The following is a 23,112-nucleotide window of genomic DNA, read 5'->3' as shown; positions in this document are numbered from 1 at the left end:
AATAATTTTTTTTCAAAATAAAACACTTCATTTTTGCTATTCCTATGGGTCACAACTCTTAAGATCCAAATCAAATAATCAAATTGTAATAATTTATGAGAAGTTCTTTTTCCCCTTTTCCTTTAACCAAAAGTATTAATTACAGTTGTATTCATTACAACAATTAGGGCTCCACACACAACCCTGACGCACCCACACCAGAATGCAAAAACCTCTACCATTCATTTACACGTTTCAATTACAGTCCATCATCAATTCTTCCGGAGATGACAACCCATTTCCAGGAAGTAACATCAAGTCAAGCTCGTGAAGATAGGCCCCATAAGAATTGAATTTAATCCCAGGAATTCACTAAATGCTACAATCCCAATTTTCTTGAGAACCAACCTGAAAGATTAGCTATTACAAATCCTGCAAACACCTGCAGCAGCACCAAAAGCCATCAGATTGGTGAAATGGACTGTAACCCCAAAGGCAACACTGAAAAGCTTTAGTTCTTGGGAAAATGCAATGCCATGCAATGCAGTCAGTCCATTCCATTGGAAATTACAAAATGCCCTTGTTCACCTGTGAGACTGAGAAACATGATTGCTGTATATTCAAGGGAATAGCAGTTGCGGAATTAATTGTTCTCATCATATAAGATCTTGGAGAAAGAAAAGGGTACTAATGCATTTTCATATTCATATTCATGACAGATATGATAGGTGCTTTTTCCCCCTTAATTTCAAGGAGATTCTTAAGTCAGATGCTGGTTTAAAATAATACATCACCTGAACAGAGCCAAGAATGTAAATTGCTGAATAATGACGACCATGAATCACCATATCAGCCACCATAGCAAGAGGGATTGTGAGTGACATACCCAAGGTGGCTACCAATGGAGTTGTCCATACAACACATAGTGCCCTGAGGAGAAACAATGAAATTTTAAATTAGCTGAACATGATAACGCTAAGGAATGAAGCAATGATAAAAAAGGGAATTCTTAAATATACCAAAAATAGTCTGAAAGGACACTTCCAATAAAGCCATTTGCAAGAACTACTTCATCCATTTTAGCAGAGTGAGGAATTGTAAACTTCGGTTCTATTCCCAAGGCAGTCAACGGCCAAACTGAGAGAAAATATAAAATGAAGATTCAGTCCTTAGTCAAGGCAGCCTTGGGCACAAATATTTCAGTTTAGGACTTCTAAGAACTTGGAAGACAAATAGTTCCCAGCCAGCAATATGACCAGGTCGCAAAATTTAAATTGGAAGATGAGAAAATATGGTTAATTATAATGCTATTTATTTTTAATTCAGTATATTTTGCAAATCAAAGTAACCCAAGGTAAGCTCACACATTTATAGGAAGATGAGAAAATATGGTTAATTATAATGCAAATTATTTTTAATTCAGTATATTTCGCAAATCAGAGCAACCCAAGATAAGCCCTCACATTTGTAGCAAGAAAAATATCTTTAAAAGCATTCATTTCTTAGCTTGAAACCGAAATTCAAAGCAAAATAAATTTCATGATCTGACTAACAAGTTCCACCAGTAGTGGAACAATGATCCCGTAAGGAGTGAATTATTATCAAGTCCTTGAGTTTTTAAAATATTCACTAGTTCACTCCTATTTCAAAACCACTCAATTAAAACGTCCCTATATTTTGTAAACTCCAACTCTAGTCCGGTTAAAAGAACCATTAACCTCCTTGAAAATTTATATTGTTTAAAATCTCTATAATTTTAATTATATATATTATTTAGTCCCTAAAATTTTAAATATTCATACTATTTGATCCCTCTAATCAAAACTGAAACAAGTTGACTGACGGATTTTTTTGACAAAACGACTAAAGAGTTCTATTTTAGAAAATATAGGGATGTTTTAATTGAGTAATTCTGAAATAGGGATGAAGTAGTTAAATTTTTTAAAAAAATAGGGACCTGAAATTCTCCCGTCCGTAAAAGAGTATCAAAGTTCCAAAAACATAAACTTCATCCTACAGAGATACAGATCAAGCTTCCATTCATCCAGACATCACCCAATCAACAGAACATTGAACAAATAACATCTCTCACCAAGCCACCATAGAGCTACAAGTGTGAAAAGTCCTATGAATCCAAACAACTTCTGCACGTCAACCCTTTCTCCTTCTTCACCAGCAAACTTTTTGAGGAGCACTGCAGCAATAATTGTAAAAATGAAACACAACACTCCGCAATAATAATATTACAGCAATGACTAACTATGAAAAGCAAGTAATAATCCCTGGATCAAAAGATAAAAAGAACCTAGAGACACTATGATCAACCTGTAAATAGTCCATATGACACTGCTGAAAGAAGGCCAAAAAGATCCCCAGCAAGAGAGCGTTTCCCATTGCTGAATACAGAGTATCAACTGTCAATTCTCAAAAACACAGTAACGAAAGAAAGCTGACCAGATAATAACAGCTCAAACAATAAACAAGGTAAAACTTGAAAGGGAAATTCTGCATAAAGAGGTTACAATATCAGGGACATTTTCTATCTCAGTTTACTAAATGGATTATTAACAGCTTTAGGGCAGAGCCATAATGCTTCTCACAATTTTCAGCATAAACAAGGAATAGAGGACAGATTTTAACTATCAGTTTTGCAAAATTACATATTAACAAAACAGTTTATCAAAATGAAAACACTTGCCCAAGACATGGAGCATAAGATGAGAGTTCCCTTGTTAGGGCACATCAAACAGCAACAATAATGTTCTATATTTAGACTAAATACTAAAGAAATGAAGTCAGAAGCCAAACATTTAATATGATGTAACCACAAAATTGAGTACTTACATTGAAGCACTTAGTTGAGACTCATCCGCAGCCCAAGTTTTTCCCAAAGTAGTCATGACAACACCCGCCATGCTTACAAGGACAGCTACTACTTTTGCTGCATTTAAAGTATCTTGGCCCAAAAATACACCAATGAAAAGAGTAAAAAGTCCTGATGTCGATGATAAAACTGTTGTACTTGCAACACTTGTACGTGCAAGTGCAGCATTTGATAAATACTGTCCAAAATGGAAAAGAATAATCAAGAACCAGCTTTGGTTTCTTAAATCTGACGTTGTTAACCAAAAATCCTTGGGATGTCTAAAAACAATTCCCAGCTTTTTAGCAACAAAGTAGTCATGCAACAATAAAATAAATTTGTGCCTTAATCATTTTAAACATGTAAAATTATGAGTAAACTCAATGACAAACTACACTAAATGAAAAAAAAAAAAAAAAAAAAGATGCCTAGATACCTGAAAGATTGCTAATTACCAAGGGGATCCAATTAGTCAGCCAATAATGCACTACACCCCACAAGATTCACATGGGAATCTTGTGAGACAGCCTTAGCTGATCAAACAAAAACTTGAAATATCCCAGGTCTAGTTGACCCAGAAATCTACGTGAAGCCAGACCACGTCAATTTATGCACAGAAAACCCACAAACATCAACTGCATCATAGATCTGTGACATGGTGCCAGGCTGTCACACGAGAGTAGTTGTGCTGGTACATAAGTTTTAGGAACCTATCCTAACATGTGCAATGACACAAACACAAGGCTTACTAGAGAACTTGTATCAACAAAACCCAAAAAGAAATTTATCTTGACATGTATATACAACATCTAGCACTGGGTAAGGAGCACATAATAACTAATAGTTCAGAAGGCTGACAGGTTGGAGGACATTTGCACTTATTCTTGGGGGGGGGGGGGGGATTATTCACTTTTTACATGCATCTCTACAAAAAAAGAATTTCCTAAACTGAATGGACTTATGCACAAAATTGATTACATGTAACAGAACTGAACATAGGAAATCTAGTCCTGAATAAACATACCTCTGTAACAAACCAGATTGGAGCAATATAAAAACCATAAGTGGCAATTTCTCTACTTGTAAGCCCTTTTTCATGTTTCAATAAGTGTAAATCATTTTTATGTCTACGGATCAAAGGCTTTCCCTCTGCTTGAAGTGAAAGGTCTGCTTCACTGTCTTTTCTAGTTAAAGATCCCTGAAGTTCAATTTCAAAAATTTTCTGGCTTAGAGGAGAGTTAAATCCATCAGAAGGCTCATTTATGCTTCCTTCAGCTTTAGCACTACTAGAAGAACGATGCTTTAGTATCTTACATATCCAGTCTTTAAGAAATGCTATCGGGAGGTAAACTACCATCAATGAAGCTCCAAGATATGTCACTGCAAATGGCTGCTTGTAGTCTGTGAAGATACCCTGCATAATTTAGATGAATCAAATTGTAAGTATGTAAAAAATATCTCTTTATATAACTCAACTGGCCAAAATTATAATTGCATTTTCACAAATAAAACTGTAATATTCCTCAGGGCTTCCAAGGGGAAAAAACGCAATCATGAGACAACAGAAGTAAACTGCTTATATAAGCAACTGGGCACATACAAATTGCAGCAAATAGGTAATAACTATATAACTAAAATCAATACTACGTCTTCGATCGAATTACAACATGACCACAAGCATATATACAAATGTAATTCACTGCAAATATATCCACATATACGATTCAATTTGACAAAGTACAAATCTGAAAAGCTTACCTGGGTAACTTCTGCAGAGGTGACCCATATAATAACAACAGCAGCTATTAAGAATAAACCAGCTTTATATCTCCAACTCATATCAAATTACAAAAGGGAAACACCCAAGTAGAGAAATAGACAGAAATTGGAGAGATCTGCGAATTTTCCCAGATTTTTGAGCCGATGTTCTGATATGTTAGTGGTCAGCGGCGGCAGGAAGCTATCTTGGGATCTCAGAGCTACAGGTGACGTAGGCTTCAATGCGCAAATAAAGAGATGGAAATAGATGAAAGTGTAAATGGTGTGAGTAACTAGAATTAAAGTAGAGAAGACTTCTAGCGAAAGAGAGAATCGAAAAGAAAGTGGCCGAGAACTGAGAAGGAGAATTGAAGGGAGGGAAGGTGGAGACGAAAGGCGTTTCTAGTGTTGGGAGTTAAATTTTGGTAGTTATTAGTTGATTAGAAATTTTTATTACACGCTTCCTCATTCAGTCTTCAATGTTCCAGAGAATTTTCTGAAAAAAAAAAAAAAAAAAAATCCAAAGTTTCAGAAATCGACTCAACATAAAAAAAAAAATCCATGTTCTTAATTAATTATTTAATAGACTAATAAGAGAGGTGAATGTATTAAGAAAATATTGGATAATATTTAAAATTAGGAATAATAACTTTATTTTTATTGGAGGAATAAATTATAAGATATTTTAAGTGAATTAATATGTAGTTGTTTCAATTCATATTCTCTTGGGGACTAGGCATCGTCGGTTCCACAATATTCCTGCGTAATAGAATGATATGGTTATTGTGGTAGCAAATGATTAAAAAAAAAAGCAAATAATATCGAGACTTAATTTAATTAAAAAATATATATATATATTTTTTTTATACTTCGAATAAACAAGAAAGTCACTCGAGATAATTAAAAAAAAAAAATGGCAAATAGATGAATCTATTCATAGAATATTTGATAATGGCAAATAGATGAATCCAGCATACATTTGGTAAAAAAATATATACACTCATTTCTTACTACACATGAGCTTGAGTAATGAATTTAATATATAACGGTGAGTCATTCTATAATAAAACTTGTGATTGTGACAGTCAAGCTTGGTTGTAAATTCTTGAAAATGAATTGCTATGAGCTTCGATTGAATTTCCCCAAAATTTCACAAATTTGAACTCTGAAATTATAAGATTTTGAATTCAACTAAGTCAAAATTAAGTCAAGGAATAAAAAAAAAAAATCTAAATCCATTAACGATCATGCTTTGCTACAATATATATCTATATATATATATATGGTTTAGGTATATATAATTTTTCATGGAGAAGATCCCCACAGTACCTCTGCAACAACAGAGGCAGCCTCTGCTTCAGAAGCAGAGGCCTCTCTGACTCTTCTCAAGATTTCCCTTTTAAACTCTTTTCTTTCTCTCTGATTCAACCCTTCTCCCACTTCAATTGGCACTGCAAATCTCGCTACACAACTTGCAAATGGCCGATCCCGTGAAATTTGTCCCTCTTCACATCCCCTTTTCGCACCCAATTCAACACTTCCTTCGCAAATTACTCCACTTCCGTTTTCATTCCAATTTTCTTGATCAGACATGACAAAGTTGTCTCCATGTATCGATCTCTGCAACTCCACTAACTTCTCAATCAGCCCTTGATCTATCATAGCTTCGATCACTTCTTTTCTCCCAGAGAAGGCGATTTCGCATATGCAATCCAGGGCTGCAGCTTGAATTGACAAATCTTCGGAGCTAAGTAGGCTTAAAATTCTTGGGATTTCTCCGTCCAGTTCGATTTCATCTATCAATGGAGTCTTGATCAATCTGATAAGTGAACAAAGGACTTGTAGTAAACAAGCGGAAGCTGTTGATATTAAGGATTGAACTATTGGACTCATAAGAACCAATCCCACAAACACATTCCTGTTGAATCTAACTAGAGCAACTATACAAAGACCTGTTTGTTCTCGAATTCTCTTCGAGCAAGTTGAGTCACAGAGTAACGATTCGAGAATTGAGAATCCTTTAGCTTTCAGAACCAATTCTTGAAAATCACTATCGAAACCCTGTGACAAACGCTTCTCAAACTCCTTTAAAACCCTTAATTTCTCTTCTTCAGAGTCTATTTCTCGACTCACTCTGACAAGATTTTGAACACAGTCTCGATCAATACAGGCCTGAACTTCAGCCTCGATTGCAACTGCCAATTGGTAGATTCTGTAGTTAGTGATTTGGCGGCGAAGGAGAGATTTAAGGCTGTAGTCTTGGCATGTTCTGTGGTTTTGGAGTAGGGTTTTGAGGCTGCATAACAACTGAGAGAGCTTGGAAAGGTTTGGGTAAGTAGAGAATATGTTGCCTGCTTGAGCATGAAGCTCCAAGAGAGCTTCAATGGCAGGTTGGGGATTCTGGGTGATGAAGAAGGAGTTGTTTTGAAGAGATTTACAAGCATTTTTCAGAGCTTCTAACGGTGATAACAGAGAGTGCTTGTTTTTAACCTCTGCTTGTTCCATGACTACTGAGATTCAAAGCTTAGGAGTTTGGGCTATGCGAAAGCAGAGCTTTGAAGGTTGAGATTAGCGAGTGGAACTCAACTAAGAAACAGACCTACCGGTCAAGGCTACTCACGGCCCACGCCCACAACCCAACTGAAATTCCTCAAAATTTAAATTCAATTTTTTATTATTAATTCAAAATTTTATTATTATTTATATATTGTATAATTTATTTTTATGGTAAATTATAATTTTCTAATATTTCTTATGTTATAATTTTTTTTTCAGATTAAAGTCTATGCATTTGCAAGATGATCCTATTCCTCCATCATGATATTCCAATTTATATTCAATATTAGAGTCATAATCGGAAGGTTTAATCTTTTATTTAAAATTAAGAATTTAATTTAATTAATTTTTATTTTTATTTGAAATAAAAAAAATTAATTTTTTTAATTTAAAAATATTTTATTTTAAAAGAAATTAAAATCATGTATCATTTTTGAATTATTCTATAAATATGACAGATAAATCTCATATTTATATAGTGAAAATAATATGAAGTATATCTAGTAATTTTCTATAATTAAAACGCATAGTAGGGATTATCATTCTATTTTTATGAGAATAATAATGGAAGAAATATATGAAAGAGCTGGAGATTTGAGCCTTGAAATACTTAAAAAAGAATTAATGAAATTTTTTTAATTAACAATGAAAATAAAAATTAGGTTATTTCTTTATTTTTAAAAATAAATTATTTTCTAAATTTTGAGAATCATAACGGTATCATTAAACTTTTTATGCATAATTTATTTACGACTTTATTTTTAACATTGACATTTAAATAATAAAAAATAAATTTATTTTTTTAAGAAAATATTTTCATGTAAAATATTTTTTATAATAAGTAAACGAGCATAGCCTAAGTGGTATCGTAATTTTTTTTTGTGATATATTTATATTAAAATGCTTAATTCTTCCGAAGGTTTATCATATTGATTTGATTTGTTTATTTTTCTGGAAATGTTGCTCGAATTCTTACACGCTTGTAAGAATCATAGTAGCTGCTTATTCATCGTATTGATTCCGGAATTTTTACCTTTTCAAGTTGAAAAAAAAAAAAAATCTCAAACTCTGATCTGAAAAAATTATTTTTCTGGATCAAAGTGAAAACTTATTCTACCGCAAAGATTTTACTGTACTCTTAAAGTGCGGTGAGAAGAAATAATTTAAAAGATAATTTAAAAGAAATTACAGTACCGCACGTCTAAAGTGCAGTAATGTATGACCCGCAATTTGAAATGCGTAACTATTTCGTATTTCAAAATTTAATTTTTATTTAAGTAATTATTATATTATATTTTATTGGTTTAATTTATTTAATTATAAATTAAATTTATATAAATATAATTATAAAAATTATATTAATATTAATATTAATTATTTTAAATTATATTAATAAAATGATAAATATGAAAAATATATAATTATATAAATGATAAATATAAAAATTATATTAATATTAATTATTTTAAATTATTTTAAATTATATTAATTATTTTAAATATGAAAAATTATTTTAATATTTATAATTTATTTATATTATAAAATAAAATAATAAATATGAAAAATATAATGGTATATTATAAATAAATTAAAATAATTAATATTTATAATAATATTAATATAATTTTATAATTATATTTATATAAATTTAATTTATAATTAATTAAATTATATAATTAATAATATAATTTAAAATATGAAAAATATATAATTATATAAATGATAAATATAAAAATTATATTAATATTAATTATTTTAATTTATTTTAAATTATATTAATTATTTTAAATATGAAAAATTATTTTAATATTTATAATTTATTTATATTATAAAATAAAATAATAAATATGAAAAATATAATGTTATATTATAAATAAATTAAAATAATTAATATTTATAATAATATTAATATAATTTTATAATTATATTTATATAAATTTAATTTATAATTAAATAAATTAAATTAATAAAATATAATATAATAATTAATTAAATAAAATTTAAATTTTGAAATGCGGAATAGTTACGCATTTCAAATTGTGGGCCATACATTACCGCAAGTGCGGTAATCGAGTGCGGTAATCGAGTGCGGTAAGGTCTACCGCACTTTAAAAGTGCGGTAGAGTAAGTTTTGAGGAAAATAATTTTTTTGAACTAGGTTTTGAGAAATTTTTCTTTTTTTTAACTTGAAAAGGTAAAAGGCCCATTGATTCCCTTTCTATGGCAAGATTGGTTCTTTAGACTTTCTGAGGCTTCATGGTGGCTGAGAATAACATACTCTCTCTCTCATAATCTAAGTTCACCTTATTCTGTGCCCACATTTCTACCAACTGAACTATCAAAGGAATTCCCTATGGAATATCGCCAACTTGCCAGAACAAAAGAAAGTAAAGCATGGAGAAAGAACTAAGTTTTAGCTCACGATTACTTTAGTCGTATTTCAGAATTGTGAGATTTTGAGTACGAGTTTGAGATTTTGATTGCAAGTTCGAGCTGATAAAATAAATAAAAAGATCAAAAGGAAAACATATTGCAGGAACTAGTATTTTATGCTGCTCTCTTCTTATACTTTTCAAACCTTTCCATTCAATCTACTACAGTATAATGTTCATATATTGCACCACATGAAAGAATTTGAATTTTCTTTTAATTCCTTAAGCTTTGCTCCTAGATTTAATTGTATAAGCTCTAAATAGCACAAAATAAAGTAAAAAACTATAACTTATACAGGAGATATCAAAAACTTGAGCTCCTTTTTAATTTTTTTTATTCATATTTAATTTTTACTGATTCACATGTGTTGAGATCTTATTGTATGACCTTCTTGTATGCAGAGAGAAGAACAAGCTGGGATAATTTGTATGGAACAAGCTTCTTTAATCTAATCTGATTTGTCAAGTAGTATCCCGGAATTTTAGCTGTGGTGTCCACTTGATATGCAAAATAAGCTTCCCTGATTTAGCACCATCTAGTGGAAAACTTTCTTGAACTTCCCCTTCTAATAGAACCCTGGTGAGTGTCATGATGCATCTTCCAATTTTATCCTGAAACATTTTTCAGGTCCATTGATAGTACTCCAACTATAGTTTACAAGGAAAATTATTACATACAACTGTTGTATGTAATAGCATGAAACATTACCTTCCCAAAAGTGTCATGGTCCCAAACTTCCAAAATTAGCATATCATGTAATGCATCCTCTACAACAAAGTCAAATGTTTGATTCCAAACTGGATTGAGGCTCTCATTTACAACCTGATAAAGCAGAAGCCATTAATGAAGAAGAAGAAGAAGAAGGGTTGATCACTAATGTAAAATGGCAAATTTTAATCTTACCCTGGTCTTGACTTTTGTGTCAGATTTTTTCATCTGAAGGACAACATAAGGATCAGCCTTTCCCATCAAGTCTACTGCTGGCAAGTTTTCTGCAGCAACTACATTAACTGATAGTACTCCTCGAACGATAACATTTTTCTTCTGAGAGGTTGGCATTTTTAGAGCAGCATCATCTGTTTCATTAGCTCCAGCCTTAATAGCTTTCTCTAAGGTGGTCAGCTGGAAATCAGGATTAAAAGGATTTTTAAGGCTGCTGTCTGTGCCATATGGACAGTACAAGAGTTCCAACTGCACCTAAAGCCAATAAGAGTGCACAAACTAGGTAAAAAGTTCGCAAGACGATAAGGTGTTTGATTATTGGAATATAAGAGTCTCACCTGACCCCTATATTTATTATCTCTCTGGATCTCCAAATCCTTGACTAGTTTCAACCATACATCCTTAACTTTTCCAGGTTCGAGATCCCTTAGTGCTACTTGAGCACAACCAATGAGTTCGGAGGCCTGAACTCCTTCATCATCAAACACCCTTACAGTCAAGCGCTGGGTCAAGGGATCTTCAACTGTGAACTCGAAGTGTTCGTTCCAGATAGGATTCAATTGGTTATTCTGAAGATATCATACTGAGTTATGAGTTATTACTAATACAATAAGAAAGACAAACCTTGCAGAGAGTAAGGGTAAGTTTTCTTACAATTGTCTTGCTGGTTTTTGTTCTGTCACGTAGAGGACGAATGAACAAAGTCGCGAAAGGATCTGATTTCCCAATAATATCTTTATTGGTCAACTCTTTGCCTTGCACTAGCTTCACCTCTAATATACCAACAGGCTTCACCTCCAAGTCACTAATAAACCAGACACAATGATTGATGATCTCAAATTGCGTCAGAAAATAAAAAAAATTTTGCTTTTTTCAGTATAAATCACCAAAGACTTGAAAGAAAATGAAGTAATCTATCATGTTCTCAAAGTTCCATCAAAATATCCAATTTGATGTCGTGTTTTAAGCACCTTGATCATAACTGAGCCTTTGGCTGGAATTACTGAATATTTTGACATATTAAGAGAATCAAGACAAGAAAATTGATCTTTTCGTTCTAGTTAGGGTTGAATTAGATGATCCTCGTAAAATTAGCATACCTATAATCCCCGGGCAATATTGCTGCAATTTTCCTAACCGGCCATGTAATAGAATCTTCAACAGCATCCCTTATTGTTTCCTGAACAAAATAACAAGAAAATATCATTAGGCCTTTTTGTCTTTGGTGATTTTGGGAAAGAAGTGCTTGCACTGCCAAGAATGTATTGTTTAAGATACACCAACTAAAGATTAGCGTGGAGGATTATTTAAGCTTGATGAAATCTCTCTGTCAAATTATGTAAACAAGGAAATAATTACTTTTAAATGCCATTTGGGTCCGAAAGTGGAAGATAACATGATGTTTGTATAAGTTTTCTGACAATAACTTTTGCAGAAATTCAAGAATCTGGAATTGAGAAAAATGAATCTTCACAAAATATGCACATCAGGAAATAAAGATTTGTGCTCCCACCTCAATAGCATCAGAAATCCCAGGGATTGCTGATAACTCACCACCAATAACTTTAAGTGTAAAATCCAGCTTTTTCTGCAACAAGAAGCATAAGAAAATTCATAACTTAAATCTAATAGATTATACTCTATATGCAATAGCAAATGAAAAGAGAGCCCAGGTATGCAACTGTTATTACCTTCGAGATATTTTCTTTTTCAACCAGAAGACAAGCTTTTTAAGAAGACAAGAGCAACAAGATAACAACTCACCTTTTCTCTCAACGAATAAGAAACAGCTCCAAAACCAGGAAACTCTTCAACTAGTGGCTTGAAGATTAACCTGAAAACCCCAGCGAATCCAATATTTTTTACCTAGATGAAGTTGAAACGGCAGGAGAAACTGATAAGTAAGATCCTTTACATCTGCATTAACTTAAAGAGCCTTGACTTTCAATCATTCTGATATTAGTATCCATCTTAGCAGACACTACCCAGAATTCTTCATGCTAGAAATGTCTTTGAACAGGAAAATCCGCAGACAGAATTACTCAAAATGTGAATTTTATTTTTCCCAGGAAAGGAAAAAATTAAAAAAGAAAAGTATCAGACAATGCACCCACTTAAAGCTAAGATTTGGAAATTATTCTTTCTTCAGATAGAAGCAATCAATGCCGCAAATTGAATAAGCATCTCTGAAGTAGAGTCGGTTAAGAAAGAACATAAGATTAAAGATTGCATTACCTGTATGGGAAGTGCTACACCAACTCTTGTATTGATATCAAGTACAATGTTTGGATTGCCATCCCATTGCATCTCCAACTCCATTGTGACACTCCCAGGTTCTCCACCTTGCTCGAGAACGGAAATTCCTAGAGAACATTAAAACTTGCTTCTGTCATTATATCATCTGCAATGTCCATGCTTATTGTTGATCAATTAGACTAACCTGTAAACTGTGGAGCCACAGTACCAAGGGTCAATTTCGAAAACTTGAGAGATGATAATATAGCCGGTCTATATTGTTCAAGAATTGGCTCAACATTACTTCTTATCAACTCTGATGCTGCCTGGCCATGAAACTCAGAAATTAATGCTCATCATGATCATAGTAGAAAACAGAGAAAGGAAAGAATTAAAATTAAATTGTACCTCGTCAACATAAGGCCAAATCTTGTCAAGTTGTAGATTCAGCCAAGTTAACTGCAATATTTCACAAATGAAGCAAATGTTAGATCCTGGACTGGATCTTTGAGAAACAGAGAAGCATTGCCTTTGTGGTCTGCGCTTTTAACTCAACTTTTGCCTCTGTGAAAAGACGACCCAGGATGGATAGAAGTCATCTGGCAGAAGTTTTCTCGAATCTTGCACTGTCATCCTGGCAAATGCAGCCACTGTCTTGGCCTAATAAAATCCAAAATCACAAAATAAGAAGATGAATTTTGAAAACAGAGCATCTGAACAAATCTCAACAAAAATGGATAGAGTTACCAATTGAGAGCGACGAGAGGATCGGATATTTGTGTAACGAGCATATGCTACCATCAATCCAATCCCGATGGACATTCCGATGATAACACCGGCAACGAAAGACATTTTCTGATGCTATAATGAAGATTTTCTTCTTCTTCCTTTTCTCTTGGCAGCAAGAACGAGAAATTCAAGGTTCCATGAGAAGATAACTAAAAACTTTCGAATGCGTTAACAGAGAGAGATGGCGGGATTGGAAGTACGTAGGGGTGAGTATGAAGGAATTTGGAGGTTTGCGGGTCTTAATTTAAATCCTTGTAATTAGCTAAAGTGTTCATTCACATCTGCAAAAGAGAAAGAAGAAAGGTAATTTGTCTCCTCTTCCTTTGCTTTCTATCTTTTTGATTTGCAAAATTGCCCCCTACTTTGGCTTTTGCACTCATCCTGGCCCCTTTAGGTGAATTGGTTTTCAAGAATTGAAGAGAATTGGAAGGGATACAGATGAACAAAAACCACAAGAGGTGGATAATAAATGGCAATTTTGAAAGATGAGAGCTGTAATGTGAGAACCAAAAGCTCTAGAGGCACCGATGGAAGAATAAAAAATCAGGTTGGTTCCGTTGGGATCTGATTCTTGTGGCTGCTTCTTGTGTAATCAATCTTTTTGAGCCAACTGTAATACCTGTCAGCCTGTCAAAGGATATTATACGGCACCGTATACTCAGCCAGTGATAGACTTGCCTGCATTTGACCGTTGATGGTAAGCATCAAGCGTGGTCGTTTTAGATCTAGCCTTCTTATTAATAATCATTGCTATTGTCCAACTTAAAATTAAAAATCAAGATATTAAATTAATATAATCAAATAGAACAAGAGAAAGAGCGCGGTAAAGATTATCGGTTTGTATTCAAACGACACCGACTGTGGTGGAATGGGTTGTTGTTGTAGAATGGGTGGATTGTTATGGGCTTTGCTTATGGGTTGGATCCTCTGCTAAGTTGCTGGATTGTGATTTTTGAACTTATTTGCTAGGCTTTTAAATGTAAAATAGCTGCTTGTTTCTCTTAAATGTTTTTTTGGCCCATTGAATTTTTAAATGCAAAATAGTATAGTAAAAAAAACAAAATTATTAAATTTAAATAAATAAATATTTAATTTAAAATAGATTATTTATCATTCAACTTAATCTGATTTCTAAAAAAATTAATATCCTTACATAACTAAAACTAAATCTATTTTAATCATTGAACTAAAATAGGCATTTCAGTTCAGAATTAGCACATGGAGTAATTAGAATGAGTTTGAAACCATGGAAATTTATATTTGGAAAATCTGTATCCACTAATAAACAATGTAAGGATAAAAACAAATTAATCTCAATATGATACTTTCAAATGGGTGAAAGATGTAACGTTTTCAATTCAATATATATGTACACCGTTCTCAGAAAAGAAAGGGATTATTCTACTAGTTCTTAATTTTAAATCAACATGAAAAAATCCCAATTGGAATTTTTATTACTCGGAGATTCACATCAACGTGGCATTTGAAGTGTGGACACTGCGAGCTGTAACTGGAAAAATTTGCTCAAGTAGTGAAGTTATCTTAATTGGTACAAAACAAGAGAGACATACGGACGCAGGACACAACCTTGATCGAGTAAGACTGCTTTGTAATGGAGATTGTGTTTTCCCTTGTTTATTATACGATTAGTCGTCTTCTTTCAAACTACCAGTCGTTTATAATAAAAGCGACTTCAATCCAAAGCAATTATCAATAATAATAAAAGTAATATACCTAGACTAGGTTTGGACGTAAAGTGCAAATATGTCTTGAGTATATATACAGTATATAATTTCAAAATATTTAAAATAAATTAAAGGTATATATGATTTTTTAAAAATTTATTTAATTTTTTTTTATGATATAAATATGTTTCAAACGAAGAGTTGAAAAGTTTGCAAGATGTTACTTTTTAATATTTTAAATTTATCTTTTAGATTGTTTTAAAAAATATTTTTTTATATTTTTAGGGTTTGGGATGAATAAAACTATAATAAAAAAATATTTAACATGACACGGGGAGAATATTTTTTTTAATCTCCATATTTCTAACTCATTAAATGAATAAAATAATAAATTTATTTAAATTTCATCATTGTCTTAATTTAAAAAGGCCTATTACGCTCCGTATTTTCCTTTTAGCAGTAAAAAATAGAGCTAAATTCAAAAGAAACAAAGCTTTCACAATACGGGAATAAGCTAAACTTATTATTATTAAGGATTACACAGGTAAAGACCCACTTGTGCTGCTGTGCAGTACTTCTAATTTTGAAATTCCCACGATAAGATTGTAATCTTACAGGGGATTTGGCGAGCTACCATTGGTTGATCAAAAAATTAAAATTTTAATCCAATAAAAGTCGGAGCATATAATTAAATTAATTCAAGCATAAGCATCCCACCTGTTTTTGGCACCCACCTCTTTACGTCAGTGATAAGGGTGTGATCTGGCTTTCTCTACAATATTGTGCTGCATTTATTCTTTTTCAATCTTTTATGTCAACTCAATTTAAATTAATTTTATTTTAAGAGGTACCAAATAAATTGAAGTAAATTAAAATCGGAACCAGCCAGCTGGAGACCGTTCACAACCGATTTGGTTTTGATTCATTTCTTGATCAGGCACTAAACTGCCGGGTTCCGGCCCTAGGCAAGTATAAACGGTGCGATACTAAATGTCATTTAACGATGTCAACGTGTACAACATTGGCTGGCTGGCGCCGAACCAGTTTCCAAATAGGTAGAAAGCGCAGTAATGCCACATGTCGGAGAAGACTTTCTCCAGAGAAATCGCATAGTTGGAAACTGTGACGCTACCTTGGCTCCAAAACGCAATGCCTCTCTCTCTCTCTCTCCCTCCCTCCATTTATATGTGCAAAGCCTCTGTGTCTCAATCCCATCGCTAGCCCCCAGTATTAGCAGACGCTGCATGCTCCTCTGATCGCTTTACTTGCTTGTAGTTGGAGTTTTACAGCAAAATGTCTGGAAACGACTGGATAAACAGTTACCTTGAAGCGATCCTCGACGTTGATCCAGGACTAGATTATAAGAAATCGTCGCTGTTGCTAAGGGAGAGAGGCCGCTTTAGTCCTACTCGTTACTTCGTCGAAGAGGTTATCACCGGCTTCGATGAGACTGATCTCCACCGTTCTTGGATTCGAGTATGGCATCAACCTATTCAATTTTGTGTTTTTGGATTTTGAGAAGTTGAATGGCTGTGGATTTTTTTGATGGTTTTAATGTAGGCTGCAGCCATGAGAAGCACGCAGGAGAGGAATACCAGATTGGAAAATATGTGTTGGAGGATTTGGAATTTGGCTCGCAAGAAGAAACGGGTTGCTCTTTCTATTCTCTTCTCGCTTTAATTATCTTTTCTTTTCCTGTTACTCCTCTGTCTTCACGTTGATTAAGAAGACGTAGCCAATATGGTAAGGAGCAAAAAAATTTATATTATACTTTTTAATTTATACTCCACTCATGGTCCTTCATTTAGCTAATAAATTTTATTTTTCACTAATGCATATTAAATAAGAATTTAATTCCATCTTAAAAATCTCTCTCCAAAAATAAACTGGTTTATGATTGGAGACAGCTGAAAAAGTAAATTTTTTTTATTGACAATAATGGAGTGTTAATTATATGAACACTGCATGAACATGTTGATGACACTAGACTTCTACTTGGTTATTACTTCTTAGTCATAACATTTGAGAGGTAATGATTATTGAAGCAGATCAATTAATGGCCCTGTTTCGTTGATTTTTATTTTTGGAGGTCATGCTTTGTTCCCTATCCGCTTCCCCGGGGGTGGGGAGGTGGTTAGTTTATAAATATGGACAGTTGATAGTCTCTGTGAACTTATTTTGCACCATTCAGCCGTTAGCAACACCCTTCTTAAAAAACAAAAAATAAAAATAAAAAATAGTGCTGGAATGGGGTGGATGCATTGACATTATAACATGGAAAGCTGATAGCCTTTGTGTTCTATTTTTGGACCTTTTTTTTAAGTGTTTTGAGTTCGGGGGGGGGGGGGGGGGGGGGTGGGGGCGATGAGTGAATGGATTGGCACTTTTGACTAGAACAGAGAAGGATAAACTTTTTCGAAAGAAATGCAGATAATAATTTTCAATAGCTTCTTTGTCACTCTTAGCATTTCTTAATGATTGCAATGCTGTTAGTTATAATTGAGCAGATTTTTATCTCTGGTTTTTCATTTTCTCAATTTTGAGTGATGCTTTCTTGCATAGAGCACGTATCTGTGGTGGATAGAATGTCAAAAATATCTATGCTTGCAACCTGTGATTTTCTATGCTTTTGGTTTTTTGAAAAAAATGGTAAGCATTTTGTGTTGGCCATTTCTTCTCTCATGTGGATTTGGTTTCTCAATCAGCTTGAAGGAGAGGAAGTTCAGCGTAAAGCTAAACGCCACATTGAACGTGAAAGAGGTCGCAAAGAGGCAACTGCTGATATGTCTGAAGACTTATCAGAAGGAGAGCGAGGAGATGTGCATGGTGAAATATTGTCTCATGGTGGGAGTGTTAGAGGAAGAATGCCTAGAATAAGTTCTGTTGACGTCATGGAGAATTGGGCTAAACAACACAAGGAGAAGAAACTATATATCGTGCTGATAAGGCATGAACTGCAATTTATTAAGATCTGACATTTTAATGAGGTTATTCAGATGCTTATTTTAGAATTGGACTTCATTACATTTTAGCCAAGGAGCTGATTCCAAAATATGAAACCTAAAACCTTGCAGAAATTCATGGTCATTTTTTTTTTATCTTTCATACTTTTTTCCTTCTCTAACAAGTAGTTATGTGCAGCCTTCATGGCTTGATACGTGGTGAAAACATGGAGCTTGGGCGAGATTCTGATACTGGTGGCCAGGTAATAAGTGATATCTTTATTCAGTCTTTTCTTTTCTATGTGATTTTTATGATTATGTGGCTTTTTTTTTTGAGATCCACCCCAGGAGTCTTGAATCACCCCGTGCATGTGGTGAAGCATTGAATGTTTTGTTTTAAACAGGTTAAGTATGTAGTAGAACTTGCAAGGGCCTTAGGCACAACGCCAGGGGTTTATCGGGTCGATTTGCTGACAAGACAAGTCTCAGCTCCAGATGTGGATTGGAGTTACGCTGAACCTACAGAGATGCTGAATCTGATAAATTCTGAGAATTCTATGCAGGAGCATGGGGAAAGCAGTGGTGCCTATATAATTCGTATACCATTTGGCCCAAAGGATAAATATATCCAAAAAGAACTCCTTTGGCCTTACATTCCAGAATTTGTGGATGGTGCACTTAACCATATTATCCAGATGTCTAGAGTTTTAGGGGAGCAAATTGGCAGTGGAAATCCAGTCTGGCCTGTTGCAATTCATGGTCATTATGCTGATGCAGGGGACTCTGCTGCTCTGCTCTCTGGAGCTCTAAATGTTCCTATGGTTTTTACTGGGCATTCACTTGGACGCGATAAGCTTGAACAACTTTTGAAACAAGGAAGGCAATCAAGAGAAGAAATAAATGCAACCTATAAAATAATGCGAAGAATAGAGGCAGAAGAGTTAACTCTTGATGCTTCTGAGATTATTATAACTAGCACTAGACAGGAGATAGAAGAACAATGGCGCCTGTATGATGGTTTTGATCCTGTACTAGAGCGCAAACTCAGAGCAAGGATCAAGAGGGGAGTAAGCTGTCATGGCAGGTTTATGCCTCGCATGATTGTAAGTATCAGGATGTTGTTCTTGCTTGAGGCTTCCTTCTTCATCTGAAGTTTGTTGGTTCTTTCTATATGTTACTTGGATGGTATTTCCCGTACCCTATTTTATCTGAATCCTAATTATGACAATCACGTCTAGGTGATACCTCCTGGAATGGAATTTCATCATATTATTCCACATGATGCGGATATGGATGGGGAAGATGAAGAAAAATTTGAAGACTCCCCTGCTGCTCCTGATCCACCAATTTGGTCGGAGGTGTTAATCTTACTTCTTCATGTATTCCTTTTAACAACTTGTTTTACTGATTCACTCTTCCAATTTGCCTGCTGCAAGTGTCTTTGTTTTGGGAGATGCACTTCAAATGATACATTTAGCAATTTGATTTCTCTGTTATCCATTATTAATGGACATTGTAATCATGATTGATTATTGATTCTACCTTTCTGATTTGGGTAGATAATGCGTTTCTTTTCCAATCCTCGGAAACCCATGATACTTGCCCTTGCCAGGCCTGACCCCAAAAAGAATATAACCACTTTAGTCAAAGCATTTGGAGAATGCCGCCCTCTAAGGGAGCTTGCTAACCTTGTAAGTTTTCTTGGAACTTCACCTGCCCAATGTATATCCACATCTTTTTAGAGAACTATTAAGATGTTTTATTACTCTTGCAGACATTAATAATGGGAAACCGCGATGATATCGATGAAATGTCAAGCACAAATGCTAGTTATCTCCTTTCCATTATTAAGCTCATTGATAAATATGATCTGTATGGCCACGTAGCATATCCTAAACACCACAAGCAGTCTGATGTTCCTAACATTTATCGCCTTGCAGCAAAAACAAAGGTAGAATTATTTGATTGCATTTCCATAAACAGAAATGATGCTGGCCTTTTTATTTCTATAAATTAATTTTCTTTACTTTGTTTTTTCATTTTCAGGGGGTTTTCATCAATCCTGCTTTTATCGAGCCCTTTGGGCTTACGTTGATTGAGGTGCTTGTCCTCTTTTCTATTGTTTTCAGCACTTCACTAATTCAGATTTTAATTCTCGGAACTCTAAGATAATCTTATTGCTTAACAGGCTGCGGCTCATGGTTTGCCTATTGTTGCTACAAAAAATGGGGGTCCTGTTGACATTCATCGGGTGCGTGAAGCTAGGGAACCCTCTTATTACTTGGAAAGCTTTTCTTGTGCATGACACCAGCTGCTATGTGGTTGCGTGCTATTAACTAGTGATGATTGAATGATTGCAGGTACTTGACAATGGATTACTAGTTGATCCCCACGACCAGCAGTCTATTGCTGATGCTCTTCTCAAGCTTGTTTCAGATAAACAACTTTGGGCAAGATGCAGGCAGAACGGATTGAAAAATATTCACCTTTTCTCATGGCCAGAGCATTGTAAGACATACTTGGCTCGAATAGCCAGTTGCAGGCCTAGGCAGCCCCAGTGGCAGAGAAGTGAAGATGGGTTGAGAAATGAAGAGTCCGATTCACCTGGTGATTCTTTAAGAGACATTAAAGATTTATCTTTGAAGCTTTCATTGGATGGAGACAAAAATGAAAGTGGAAATCTTGATAATTCTCTTGATACAGAAGAAAATGCTTCAGATAGGAAGAATGTGTTAGGCAATAATGCTTTGACATTGTCAAAAGATGCTATAAGAGGTGCACAAAATGAATCAATAGAGAAGGCAGACAATAATATTTGCAGCAGCAAATTTCCATCACCGAGGAAGAGGAAATATATCTTTGTTATTGCAGTAGATGGTGATACGACTTCAGATTCTCTTGAAGCTATTAAGATAGTTGTTGAGGTAGGAATGAAGGAAACCTCTATAGGTTTCATTTTATCGACTTCCATGACCATATCTGAGGTGTACTCTCTTCTGGCCTCAGGAGGCTTGAGCCCATTGGATTTTGATGCATTTATATGTAATAGTGGTAGTGAAGTCTATTATCCATCTTCAAGCAATGGGGATACTACTGGCCTTCCTTTTGTATTAGACCTGGATTATCATTCACACATTGAATACCATTGGGGTGGAGAAGGTTTGAGGAGGACTCTGGTTCGTTGGGCTGCTTCTATCAATGATAAGCATGGACAGGAACAAATTGTTGTGGAGGATGAATCAGGATCAACAGCTCATTGCTGTGCATTTAAAGTGAAAGAACCATCAATGGTAAAGTTTCTCCAGCTCCCTCCTGAACCATCATTGACTCTGCTTTTTTCAAAACATCCATTTCCTTTACTTCTTATCAAGTCTCATATGTTTTAATTATTTGTCTTTAAAGATCCCTTCATTTAGAGAACTTCGGAAACTGATGAGAATTCAGGGCCTCCGCGGCCATGTTATTTATTGTCAGAATGGTTCCAAGATAAATGTGATCCCTGTGTTGGCTTCTCGATCCCAAGCTCTAAGGTAACTAACTTGTTCTTGTAAAATCATTGAAGGCAGAAAATATAATATACTGACTGGTAACTTCTTCAGGTATCTGTATATTCGGTGGGGTGCAGACTTGTCAAAATTTGTGATTTTTGTGGGGGAATGTGGTGATACAGATTACGAAGGCTTACTTGGTGGAATTCACAAGTCAGTTATATTGAAGGGAGTTGGCAGCAATGCTCGTAAGCTTCATGCCGACAGAAGCTATCCTCTGGAAGATGTTACACCATTTGATAGTCCCAATGTTGTCCAGAGTGAGGGATGCAACGTTAATGACATAAAGCAATCACTTGAGAAACTGGGGGTTCTCAAGGTCTAGAATATTACATCATCTTCGCATTTTATTTGATAACTCTTTTCAATCTCTTCCTCAATTTGGGGCTGAAGTCTGCCTGGAAAGGTCGTAGTCACCCTTTTCCCTTTCCCTCAACCTCAAACTTGGCTAATTTATGCAAATGAATAATTTCTTGGCTCATTATAGATAGTTGTAATCAGTTAAATCCCATTTCACTTCAAGAGTGACCTTCTCTTTTGGTTCTTGACCTGCTTAACCAATTTGGAAAACTTGGATGTTATTAAAGCACAAAATATGAGAATGAGATACATTCGATGTTGTTATTTTCAAAATATTAGTTCTGAATAGAGTCACTAAATAAATTTAAAAACTCCATTAAATTTTTTATTTTTCATAATGCGATTCAATTCAATTTTAATTTTTAAAAATTTTCATTCCGCTGAACTTTCGTTAAAAAAAATTATTAAAAGCAAATCGAATGGTTAACAATATTATATTATTTAAATAATATAAAGAGATTATAATATAATTAATGTTAAAATATTTTGGTTGAATTTTAAAATTAAAAATAAAGTAAAAAAATAATAAATTTATTAAAAATTTAAATTAATTTAATTAAATCAAATTAAATCATTTAAATTTATTTTTATTTAAAATTAATTTAAATTTATTTTAAAAAACATTAAAATTTTAATTTTCAGTTTAATATAATTTAAAATTGAAATAACGAAATGGTCGCTCTTGCTTTCTATATTATTCGTCTTTTATGTTATTTGAATCATTTGAGGTGAAATTAATGTTCATTTGTTCGCAGGAAATAATATTTTTATATAGGTTATAATGTATAAAATATTTTAAAAAATAATTAATAAAAAATAATTTCTCTTTTAAAAAAAATATTTTTTACATTTATATATAAATTTATTAATATATTATGCTCTCAAATTAAAATTATCAATAAAAAATAAATTATTTATTAAAAAAATATTTTTAAATATAAATTATTTCTACATTAAGTGGAACATAAGAAGGATAAATGAAATATATAAAAAATGAATTTATTTTTTATTTTTTTGAATAC

The 23,112-nt window shown here is 33.6% G+C and overlaps 4 protein-coding genes across 8 annotated transcripts; 1 reads left to right on the top strand and 3 right to left on the bottom strand.

Annotated features, from left to right (window-relative positions):
- Positions 1-83: 83 nt before the first annotated feature.
- Positions 84-5,014, bottom strand: LOC110603875 (uncharacterized vacuolar membrane protein YML018C). The gene is made up of 8 exons (XM_021741861.2): positions 4,601-5,014; positions 3,867-4,256; positions 2,824-3,041; positions 2,305-2,375; positions 2,072-2,173; positions 999-1,116; positions 774-909; positions 84-421 (listed from the first exon to the last, which is right to left on the bottom strand). The coding sequence occupies exons 1-8, from the start codon at positions 4,679-4,681 to the stop codon at positions 359-361; spliced, it is 1,179 nt and encodes a 392-aa protein (XP_021597553.1). The 5' UTR covers positions 4,682-5,014; the 3' UTR covers positions 84-358.
- LOC110603874 lies at positions 4,734-7,142 on the bottom strand. 2 transcript variants are annotated; one of them, XM_021741858.2, is made up of 2 exons: positions 5,930-7,142; positions 4,734-5,096 (listed from the first exon to the last, which is right to left on the bottom strand). In XM_021741858.2, the coding sequence occupies exons 1-2, from the start codon at positions 7,103-7,105 to the stop codon at positions 5,070-5,072; spliced, it is 1,203 nt and encodes a 400-aa protein (XP_021597550.1). In that variant the 5' UTR covers positions 7,106-7,142; the 3' UTR covers positions 4,734-5,069. The 2 variants fall into 2 exon arrangements, with proteins under 2 accessions (XP_021597550.1, XP_021597552.1); XM_021741860.2 differs by lacking the exon at positions 4,734-5,096 and adding an exon at positions 5,207-5,359.
- Positions 7,143-9,890: 2,748 nt separating this feature from the next.
- Positions 9,891-14,123, bottom strand: LOC110603450 (synaptotagmin-4). Of its 2 annotated transcripts, XM_021741183.2 has the most exons (13): positions 13,514-14,123; positions 13,322-13,426; positions 13,175-13,225; positions 12,972-13,092; positions 12,767-12,894; positions 12,296-12,397; positions 12,045-12,119; positions 11,632-11,711; positions 11,186-11,336; positions 10,870-11,100; positions 10,493-10,786; positions 10,298-10,411; positions 9,891-10,200 (listed from the first exon to the last, which is right to left on the bottom strand). In XM_021741183.2, the coding sequence occupies exons 1-13, from the start codon at positions 13,616-13,618 to the stop codon at positions 10,051-10,053; spliced, it is 1,707 nt and encodes a 568-aa protein (XP_021596875.1). In that variant the 5' UTR covers positions 13,619-14,123; the 3' UTR covers positions 9,891-10,050. The 2 variants fall into 2 exon arrangements, with proteins under 2 accessions (XP_021596875.1, XP_043807631.1); XM_043951696.1 differs by having other exon boundaries at positions 12,972-13,088; positions 13,175-13,426; positions 13,514-13,557.
- A 2,103-nt stretch (positions 14,124-16,226) lies between these two features.
- On the top strand, positions 16,227-22,274 carry LOC110602984 (probable sucrose-phosphate synthase 1). Of its 3 annotated transcripts, XM_043952107.1 has the most exons (13): positions 16,227-16,716; positions 16,801-16,890; positions 17,946-18,187; positions 18,382-18,445; positions 18,587-19,285; positions 19,421-19,540; positions 19,742-19,873; positions 19,957-20,133; positions 20,229-20,282; positions 20,371-20,433; positions 20,543-21,472; positions 21,585-21,712; positions 21,782-22,274. In XM_043952107.1, exons 1-13 carry the CDS (start codon positions 16,534-16,536, stop codon positions 22,053-22,055), a joined length of 3,156 nt encoding a protein of 1,051 aa, XP_043808042.1. In that variant the 5' UTR covers positions 16,227-16,533; the 3' UTR covers positions 22,056-22,274. The 3 variants fall into 3 exon arrangements, with proteins under 3 accessions (XP_043808042.1, XP_043808043.1, XP_021596311.1); XM_043952108.1 differs by lacking the exon at positions 16,227-16,716 and having other exon boundaries at positions 16,845-16,983; XM_021740619.2 differs by lacking the exons at positions 16,227-16,716; positions 16,801-16,890 and having other exon boundaries at positions 18,088-18,227.
- The last annotated feature ends 838 nt before the right edge of the window (positions 22,275-23,112 follow it).

The sequence above is a fragment of the Manihot esculenta genome, chromosome 16, assembly GCF_001659605.2.
Source record: "Manihot esculenta cultivar AM560-2 chromosome 16, M.esculenta_v8, whole genome shotgun sequence".
NCBI lineage: Eukaryota > Viridiplantae > Streptophyta > Magnoliopsida > Malpighiales > Euphorbiaceae > Manihot > Manihot esculenta.
This window is presented reverse-complemented; position numbering and strand designations above follow the sequence as displayed.

Coding starts and splice junctions, on each gene's coding strand:
- LOC110603875 (XM_021741861.2), bottom strand. CDS start 4,681: ATGAGTTGGAGATATAAAGCTGGTTTATTCTTAATAGCTGCTGTTGTT. Junction 4,257..4,600: donor CCTCTGCAGAAGTTACCCAG/GTAAGCTTTTCA, acceptor TAAATTATGCAG/GGTATCTTCACAGACTACAA. Junction 910..998: donor GTCCTTTCAGACTATTTTTG/GTATATTTAAGA, acceptor GTTTCTCCTCAG/GGCACTATGTGTTGTATGGA.
- LOC110602984 (XM_043952107.1), top strand. CDS start 16,534: ATGTCTGGAAACGACTGGATAAACAGTTACCTTGAAGCGATCCTCGAC. Junction 19,541..19,741: donor ATCCACCAATTTGGTCGGAG/GTGTTAATCTTA, acceptor TGATTTGGGTAG/ATAATGCGTTTCTTTTCCAA. Junction 20,283..20,370: donor TTGGGCTTACGTTGATTGAG/GTGCTTGTCCTC, acceptor ATTGCTTAACAG/GCTGCGGCTCATGGTTTGCC.
- LOC110603450 (XM_021741183.2), bottom strand. CDS start 13,618: ATGTCTTTCGTTGCCGGTGTTATCATCGGAATGTCCATCGGGATTGGA. Junction 13,427..13,513: donor CCTCTCGTCGCTCTCAATTG/GTAACTCTATCC, acceptor GGATTTTATTAG/GCCAAGACAGTGGCTGCATT. Junction 13,093..13,174: donor TTTGGCCTTATGTTGACGAG/GTACAATTTAAT, acceptor TTTCATGGCCAG/GCAGCATCAGAGTTGATAAG.
- LOC110603874 (XM_021741858.2), bottom strand. CDS start 7,105: ATGGAACAAGCAGAGGTTAAAAACAAGCACTCTCTGTTATCACCGTTA. Junction 5,097..5,929: donor CTGCCTCTGTTGTTGCAGAG/GTACTGTGGGGA, acceptor TTTTTTTTTCAG/AAAATTCTCTGGAACATTGA.